The following is a 9,072-nucleotide window of genomic DNA, read 5'->3' as shown; positions in this document are numbered from 1 at the left end:
TCTCTGATCCCCCTCCCCCCCTCTCTGATCCCCCTCCCCCCCTCTCTGATCCCCCTCCCCCCCTCTCTGATCCCCCTCCCCCCCTCTCTGATCCCCCTCCCCCCCTCTCTGATCCCCCTCCCCCCCTCTCTGATCCCCCTCCCCCCCCTCTGATCCCCCTCCCCCCCCCCTCTGATCCCCCTCCCCCCCCCCTCTGATCCCCCTCCCCCCCCCTCTGATCCCCCTCCCCCCCCCTCTGATCCCCCTCCCCCCCTCTCTGATCCCCCTCCCCCCTCTCTGATCCCCCTCCCCCCTCTCTGATCCCCCTCCCCCCTCTCTGATCCCCCTCCCCCCTCTCTGATCCCCCTCCCCCCTCTCTGATCCCCCTCCCCCCCTCTCTGATCCCCCTCCCCCCCTCTCTGATCCCCCTCCCCCCCTCTCTGATCCCCCTCCCCCCCTCTCTGATCCCCCTCCCCCCCTCTCTGATCCCCCTCCCCCCCTCTCTGATCCCCCTCCCCCCCTCTCTGATCCCCCTCCCCCCCCTCTCTGATCCCCCTCCCCCCCTCTCTGATCCCCCTCCCCCCCTCTCTGATCCCCCTCCCCCCCTCTCTGATCCCCCTCCCCCCCTCTCTGATCCCCCTCCCCCCCTCTCTGATCCCCCTCCCCCCCTCTCTGATCCCCCTCCCCCCCTCTCTGATCCCCCTCCCCCCCTCTCTGATCCCCCTCCCCCCCTCTCTGATCCCCCTCCCCCCCTCTCTGATCCCCCTCCCCCCCTCTCTGATCCCCCTCCCCCCCTCTCTGATCCCCTCCCCCCCTCTCTGATCCCCCTCCCCCCCTCTCTGATTCCCCCTCCCCCCTCTCTGATTCCCCTCCCCCTCTCTGATTCCCCTCCCCCCCTCTCTGATTCCCCTCCCCCCCTCTCTGATCCCCCTCCCCCCCCTCTCTGATCCCCCTCCCCCCCTCTCTGGTCCCCCTCCCCCCCTCTCTGGTCCCCCTCCCCCCCTCTCTGATCCCCCTCCTCTCCCCTCTCCCCTCTCTCGCCCCCCCCTCTCCCCCCCGCCCCCCCGTGTGAGCGTCCTGCTGTACAAACCACCTTCTGCACTCTCTGTCCCACAGGAGAAGCTGCTGGGCCTGACCTCCCTCCCGACCCTGGAGAAGCTGGAGGAGTTGAAGGAGCGGCGGAAGCAGAGGGAGGCTGAAGCTTTCACGGAGACGCAGGTTTGTATTCCGGCCCCCTGGGACGGAGGCCACCATCCCACTGGCCTGGCTGCTTCCTGTCTGTACCTGTCCCCTGGCGCACTTCAAGCCCCAAATCCCACTGTTGCTCCACAGCTTTCTCCCCATTTAGACAATAGTCCGGGTTCTCTTCCTCCGATCTGGGCCTCACTCCTTCCCACATTACATCAAGGGTACGGCACAGAACAGGCCATTCTGCCCAATGGGTCCGTGCCAGTGTTTCTGCTCCGCACCAGCCTCCTCCCACCCCTCTTCATCTCACCCCATCAGCATCTCCTTCTATTCCTTTCCCCCTCGTGTGTTTATCCAGCTTCCCCTTAAAGGCATCTCTGCTATTCGCCTCGACCACTCCCTGTGGTAGCGAGTTCCATATTGCTGAGGGAGCGCCGCACTGTCGGAGGGGTAGTACTGAGGGAGCGCCGCACTGTCGGAGGGGCGGTACTGAGGGAGCGCCGCACTGTCGGAGGGGCGGTACTGAGGGAGCGCCGCACTGTCGGAGGGGCGGTACTGAGGGAGCGCCGCACTGTCGGAGGGGCAGTACTGAGGGAGCGCCGCACTGTCGGAGGGGCGGTACTGAGGGAGCGCCGCACTGTCGGAGGGGCAGTACTGAGGGAGCGCCGCACTGTCGGAGGGGCGGTACTGAGGGAGCGCCGCGCTGTCGGAGGGGCGGTACTGAGGGAGCGCCGCACTGTCGGAGGGGCGGTACTGAGGGAGCGCCGCGCTGTCGGAGGGGCGGGGTACTGAGGGAGCGCCGCGCTGTCGGAGGGGCAGTACTGAGGGAGCGCCGCACTGTCGGAGGGGCGGTACTGAGGGAGCGCTGCTCTGTCGGAGGGGCGGTACTGAGGGAGCGCCGCGCTGTCGGAGGGGCGGTACTGAGGGAGCGCCGCGCTGTCGGAGGGGCGGTACTGAGGGAGCGCCGCGCTGTCGGAGGGGCGGTACTGAGGGAGCGCCGCGCTGTCGGAGGGGCGGGTACTGAGGGAGCGCCGCACTGTCGGAGGGGCGGTACTGAGGGAGCGCCGCACTGTCGGAGGGGCGGTACTGAGGGAGCGCCGCACTGTCGGAGGGGCGGTACTGAGGGAGCGCCGCGCTGTCGGAGGGGCGGTACTGAGGGAGCGCCGCACTGTCGGAGGGGCGGTACTGAGGGAGCGCCGCGCTGTCGGAGGGGCGGTACTGAGGGAGCGCCGCACTGTCGGAGGGGCGGTACTGAGGGAGCGCCGCACTGTCGGAGGGGCGGTACTGAGAGAGCGCCACACTGTCGGAGGGGCGGTACTGAGGGAGCGCCGCGCTGTCGGAGGGGCGGTACCACTGTCGGAGGGGCGGCACTGAGGGAGTGCCGCACTGTCGGAGGGGCGGTACTGAGGGAGCGCCGCACTGTCGGAGGGGCGGCACTGAGGGAGCGCCGCACTGTCGGAGGGGCGGTACTGAGGGAGCGCCGCACTGTCGGAGGGGCGGTACTGAGGGAGCGCCGCACGGTCGGAGGGGCGTTACTGAGGGAGCGCCGCACGGTCGGAGGGGCGGTACTGAGAGAGCGCCGCACGGTCGGAGGGGCGGTACTGAGGGAGCGCCGCACTGTCGGAGGGGCGGTACTGAGGGAGCGCTGCACTGTCGGAGGGGCAGTACTGAGGGAGCGCCGCACTGTCGGAGGTGCGGTACTGAGGGAGCGCCGCACTGTCGGAGGTGCAGTACTGAGAGAGCGCCGCACGGTCGGAGGTGCAGTACTGAGGGAGCACCGCACGGTCGGAGGGGCGGTACTGAGGGAGCGTCGGAGGGGCGGTACTGAGGGAGCGCCGCACTGTCGGAGGGGCAGTACTGAGGGAGTGCCGCACTGTCGGAGGGGCGGTATTGAGGGAGCGCCGCACGGTCGGAGGGGCGGTACTGAGGGAGTGCCGCACTGTCGGAGGGGCGGTACTGAGAGAGCGCCGCACGGTCGGAGGGGCGGTCCTGAGGGAGCGCCGCACTGTCCGAGGGGCGGTACTGAGGGAGCGCCGCACTGTCGGAGGGGCAGTACTGAGGGAGCGCCGCACTGTCGGAGGGGCAGTACTGAGGGAGCGCCGCACTGTCGGAGGGGCGGTACTGAGGGAGCGCCACACTGTCGGAGGGGCGGTACTGAGGGAGCGCCGCACTGTCGGAGAGGCAGTACTGAGGGAGCGCCGCACTGTCGGAGGGGCGGTACTGAGGGAGCGCCGCACTGTCGGAGGGGCGGTGCTGAGGGAGCGCCGCACTGTCGGAGAGGCAGTACTGAGGGAGCGCCGCACTGTCGGAGGGGCGGTACTGAGGGAGCGCCGCACTGTCGGAGGGGCGGTACTGAGGGAGCGCCGCACGGTCGGAGGGGCAGTACTGAGGGAGCGCCGCACTGTCGGAGGGGCAGTACTGAGGGAGCGCCGCACTGAGGGAGCGCCGCACTGTCGGAGGGTCAGTACTGAGGGAGCGCCGCACTGAGGGAGCGTCGCACTGTCGGAGGGGCGGTACTGAGGGAGCGCCACACTGTCGGAGGGGCGGTACTGAGGGAGCGCCGCACTGTCGGAGGGGCGGTACTGAGGGAGCGCCGCACTGTCGGAGGGGCGGTACTGAGGGAGCGCCGCACTGTCGGAGGGGCGGTACTGAGGGAGCGCCGCACTGTCGGAGGGGCAGTAGTGAGGGAGCGCCGCACTGTCGGAGGGGCGGTACTGAGGGAGCGCCGCACTGTCGGAGGGGCGGTACTGAGGGAGCGCCGCACTGTCGGAGGGGCGGTACTGAGGGAGCGCCGCACTGTCGGAGGGGCGGTACTGAGGGAGCGCCGCACTGTCGGATGGGCGGTACTGAGGGAGCGCGGTACTGAGGGAGCGCCGCACTGTCGGAGGGGCGGTACTGAGGGAGCGCCGCACGGTCGGAGGGGCGGTACTGAGGGAGCGCCGCACGGTCGGAGGGGCGGTACTGAGAGAGCGCCGCATGGTCGGAGGGGCGTTACTGAGAGAGCGCTGCACTGTCGGAGGGGCGGTACTGAGGGAGCGCCGCACTGTCGGAGGGGCGGTACTGAGGGAGCGCCGCGCTGTCGGAGGGGCGGTACTGAGGGAGCGCCGCGCTGTCGGAGGGGCGGTACTGAGGGAGCGCCGCGCTGTCGGAGGGGCGGTACTGAGGGAGCGCCGCACTGTCGGAGGGGCGGTACTGAGGGAGCGCCGCACTGTCGGAGGGGCGGTACTGAGAGAGCGCCGCACGGTCGGAGGTGCAGTCCTGAGGGAGCGCCGCACGGTCGGAGGGGCGGTACTGAGGGAGCGCCGCACGGTCGGAGGGGCGGTACTGAGGGAGCGCCGCACTGTCGGAGGGGCGGTACTGAGGGAGCGCCGCACTGTCGGAGGGGCAGTACTGAGGGAGCGCCGCACTGTCGGAGGGGCGGTACTGAGGGAGCGCCGCACTGTCGGAGGGGCGCTACTGAGGGAGCGCCGCACTGTCGGAGAGGCGGTACTGAGGGAGCGCCGCACTGTCGGAGGGGCGGTACTGAGGGAGCGCCGCACGGTCGGAGGGGCAGTACTGAGGGAGCGCTGCACTGTCGGAGGGGCAGTACTGAGGGAGCGCCGCACTGAGGGAGCGCCGCACTGTCGGAGGGTCAGTACTGAGGGAGCGCCGCACTGTCGGAGGGGCGGTACTGAGGGAGCGCCGCACTGTCGGAGGGGCGGTACTGAGGGAGCGCCGCACTGTCGGAGGGGCAGCAGTGAGGGAGCGCCGCACTGTCGGAGGGGCGGTACTGAGGGAGCGCCGCACTGTCGGAGGGGCGGTACTGAGGGAGCACCGCACTGTCGGAGGGGCGGTACTGAGGGAGCGCCGCACTGTCGGAGGGGCGGTACTGAGGGAGCGCCGCACTGTCGGAGGGACGGTACTGAGGGAGCGCCGCACTGTCGGAGGGGCGGTGCTGAGGGAGCGCCGCACTGTCGGAGGGGCGGTGCTGAGGGAGCGCCGCACTGTCGGAGGGGCGGTACTGAGGGAGCGCCGCACTGTCGGAGGGGCGGTACTGAGGGAGCGCCGCACTGTCGGAGGGACGGTACTGAGGGAGCGCCGCACTGTCGGAGGGGCGGTGCTGAGGGAGCGCCGCACTGTCGGAGGGGCGGTGCTGAGGGAGCGCCGCACTGTCGGAGGGGCGGTACTGAGGGAGCGCCGCACTGTCGGTGGGGCGGTACTGAGGGAGCGCCGCACTGTCGGAGGTGCGGTACTGAGGGAGCGCCGCACTGTCGGAGGGGCGGTACTGAGGGAGCGCCGCACTGTCGTAGGTGCGGTACTGAGGGAGCGCCGCACTGTCAGAGGGGCAGTACTGAGGGAGCGCCGCACTGTTGGGGGGGGCGGTACTGAGGGAGGGCCGCACTGTCGGAGGGGCAGTACTGAGGGAGCGCCGCACTGTCGGGGGGGGCGGTACTGAGGGAGCGCCGCACTGTCGGAGGGGCGGTGCTGAGGGAGCGCCGCACTGTCGGAGGGGCGGTACTGAGGGAGCACCGCACTGTCGGAGGGGCGGTACTGAGGGAGCGCCACACTGTCGGAGGTGCTGTCTTTTGGGTGAGATGTTAAACCGAGGCCCCGTCTGCCATCTCAGGTGGACGTAAAAGATTCCACGGCCACTATTGGCGAGAGGGTGGTGGAGTTCTCGCGTTGTCTTGTGGCCGATATTTCTCACTGCAATTAGCAGCTAAAAAGAGATGATCTGGTCATTTATCACATTGCTGTTTGTGGGAGCTTGCTGTGCGCAAATTGGCTGCCGCGTTTCCTACGCTTCGACAGCTTTGAAATTAAGTACTTCTGTGACGCGCTTTGGGATGTCTGGAGGTGGTGAAAGTTCTTTCTGTTGTGTTTAGAGTCAGGACACGGGGGCGTCTCCGCCCGCACTCCGACCCCGGCCCAGTCGGATGACCATCGACCGGGACAGCGGGTGGCTGGCCTCCTCCTCCGCCGCCACCAGGGGGCAGGCGGCCCAGCTGGACGACCCGCTGCTGGAGCAGATCGCCAACATCAAGTCCTTCCTGGCGCAGGCCCGGGCTGCCGAGCGGGAGAGCGAGGCTCGGACCCTGGAGGAGAACCTGCGGCAGCTCGAGGCGGAGCTGGGGGCGAGGGAGAGGCGGGAGAACGGGGGCCCCGGCGCAGACGGCAGGGCTCGCCCGGGGCTGCCGCCCGAGGCCGAGCCTTCTTGGGGCCCCTCGGTCAACGGGGCAACCTGGCGGGACAGGGGGCTCAACCCCTTCGAGGAAGAGGCGGGCGAGGTGGAGGGCGCCAACCCCTTCGAGGAGCAGGAAGGGGCTCTCGGGGCCGCCACAAACCCCTTCGAGGAGGACGAGGAGGAGGACGGACGTGCCCTGGAGGCTTCTACCAACCCCTTCGAGTGCGAGGAGGAGCGGGAGATCGAAGAGGAGCTGCTAAGGCAGCAGATCGACAACATCAAAGCCTACGTCTTCGACGCCAAGCTGGCGGGCCGGATGGACGAGGTGGCCAGCCTGATGGACAACCTGGGGGAGCTGAGGCAGGCGCTGGAGGGGCAGCGCAGCAGACGGCAAGCGCTTTAACCCCCCCCCCCCTCTCCTCTCCCCCGTAAACCTTGCCCCTGTTTACCCGGCCTTCCTCTCCAGGCCCCACACCCCCAAACTGACTGTTCCTCCCGCTACTCAACTGCCGGAGGCGGCACCCCCCCCCCCAGTTGCCCCGGGTGACGTTCGATTAAGGCACAGGCCGGAGATGCAGCCTGGGCCTTTCCTGCTGTGTGTGTGAGGGCTCCGCTGCCACTCGGTCGCTTGCTTTCAGGTGTCCAGAGTTCGAGCCGCCCTTTCACTACGATTAATTGTTTTGAGGGTCGGGGGGGTGGGGGGGTGCCGGCGGGGGGAGAATAAAGAATGTTTTTTTGTTTGTCGCGGAGATTATTTTGTAAAATCATGTTGATTTTGTACAGTTGGATCTTACGGGTGTTACACTACTGGACAGGGAGGTCGCAGGGGCAGGTTAAACCGCAGCGCTCCGAGAGAAACACTAACACCCCCTCGTCTGTCTGCCTACTTTATCCCCCTTCTCGAAGCTCTCTGCTCCCCACCGCCCCTTCTGGAAATGCTCCCAGCTTTTCTTCATTCGCTCTCTCCGTCTCTGTCACTCTATCTCCGTCTCTGTGTCTCACTCTCTCTGTGACTCTCGCTCTCTCTCTGTGTCTCACTCTCTGTGACTCGCTCGCTCTCGCTCTCTCTGTCTCACTCTCTGTCTCTCTCTCTCTGTCTCCCTCTCTGTGTCTCACTCTCTCTCACTCTCTCTCCGTCTCTGTCACTCTATCTCCGTCTCTGTGTCTCACTCTCTCTGTCACTCTATCTCTGTCTCTGTGTCTCACTCTCTCTGTGACTCGCTCTCTCTGTCTCACTCTCTCTCTCTCTCTCTCTCTGTCTCCCTCTCTGTCTCCCTCTCTGTGTCTCACTCTCTCTCACTCTCTCTCCATCTCTGTCACTCTATCTCCGTCTCTGTGTCTCACTCTCTGTGACTCGCTCTCTGTCTCACCCTCCCTCTCTGTGTCTCACTCTCACTCCCTCTCTCACTCCCTCTCTCACTCCCTCTCTCACTCCCTCTCTCACTCCCTCTCTCACTCCCTCTCTCACTCCCTCTCTGTCTCCCTCTCTGTCTCCCTCTCTGTATCACTGTGTCTCTCTCTCTCTGTCACTGTCTCACTCTCTGTCACTCTGTCACTCTGTCACTCTGTCACTCTGTCACTCTGTCACTCTGTCACTCTGTCACTCTGTCACTCTGTCTCTCTGTCTCTCTGTCACTCTGTCACTCTGTCTCTCTCTCTGTCTCTCTCTCTGTCTCTGTCTCTCTCTCTCTCTCTGTCTCTCTCTCTCTGTCTCTCTCTCTCTGTCTCTCTCTCTCTGTCTCTCTCTCTCTGTCTCTCTCTCTCTGTCTCTCTCTCTCTGTCTCTCTCTCTCTCTGTCTCTCTCTCTCTGTCTCTCTCTGTGTCACTGTGTCTCACTCTGTCACTCTGTCTCTGTCTCCTTGCCCATCTCCTTTTTGCTACCACTTTCACAGTTGTCCATGGCCGGTGCTAATATTTCCCCCCGCCCCGCGGCTTGGCATCGCACGCCAGGGAGATGGGTGCAGGTTTACAAGATGAGGGCGGATTAGCAATGTTCTAGTGCCGTCAGCTGACGGGAGGAGAGGTTACCAAGCAGGGAGACTCTCATTTCCAATACCTGTGTATAAAATGTATAACTCTATGAATGCTGTCATCATTAGGCTCTTGCAAGTAAAAAGACCTTTAAATGTGGTGTTCGTGGTTTCTTTCTGTTTCTGCAGAGTCCACGAGACGCCCCCAAGTGGGTGAAGCTTGTTTTAAGGCGGATTAATGGATTCATTAATGGCGCTCGCGCTTTGCCCCCAACTGCACTTTCTCGTGGTTGTGCTCTGCTGGGCAAGACTGCCTCCCGCGGGTCCCTGGGGGGCCGAGCTCGGTCTCGCCGGTCCCTGGGGGGCCGAGCTCGGTCTCGCCGGTCCCTGGGGGGCCGAGCTCGGTCTAGCCGGTCCCTGGGGGGCCGAGCTCGGTCTCGCCGGTCCCTGGGGGGCCGAGCTCGGTCTAGCCGGTCCCTGGGGGGCCGAGCTCGGTCCAGCCGGTCCCTGGGGGGCCGAGCTCGGTCCAGCCGGTCCCTGGGGGGCCGAGCTCGGTCCAGCCGGTCCCTGGGGGGCCGAGCTCGGTCCAGCCGGTCCCTGGGGGGCCGAGCTCGGTCTCGCCGGTCCCTGGGGGGCCGAGCTCGGTCTAGCCGGTCCCTGGGGGGCCGAGCTCGGTCTAGCCGGTCCCTGGGGGGCCGAGCTCGGTCTAGCCGGTCCCTGGGGGGCCGAGCTCGGTCTCGCCGGTCCCTGGGGGGCCGAGCTCGGTCTAGC

At 66.8% G+C, this 9,072-nt stretch overlaps 1 protein-coding gene across 1 annotated transcript; it reads left to right on the top strand.

Moving 5' to 3' along the window:
- Positions 1 to 1,093: 1,093 nt before the first annotated feature.
- On the top strand, positions 1,094 to 8,461 carry LOC147086647 (uncharacterized). Its single transcript, XM_085978785.1, has 2 exons — positions 1,094 to 1,197; positions 6,033 to 8,461. Exon 2 carries the CDS (start codon positions 6,084 to 6,086, stop codon positions 6,732 to 6,734), a length of 651 nt encoding a protein of 216 aa, XP_085834911.1. The 5' UTR covers positions 1,094 to 1,197; positions 6,033 to 6,083; the 3' UTR covers positions 6,735 to 8,461.
- The last annotated feature ends 611 nt before the right edge of the window (positions 8,462 to 9,072 follow it).

Source organism: Somniosus microcephalus, unplaced genomic scaffold (genome assembly GCF_052327205.1).
Source record: "Somniosus microcephalus isolate GS21.2 unplaced genomic scaffold, FLI_Smic_1.0 unresolved_chr7, whole genome shotgun sequence".
NCBI classification, from domain to species: Eukaryota; Metazoa; Chordata; class Chondrichthyes; order Squaliformes; family Somniosidae; genus Somniosus; species Somniosus microcephalus.
The sequence above is the reverse complement of the archived record's forward strand: the minus strand, read 5'-3'. Positions and strand labels throughout refer to the sequence as shown.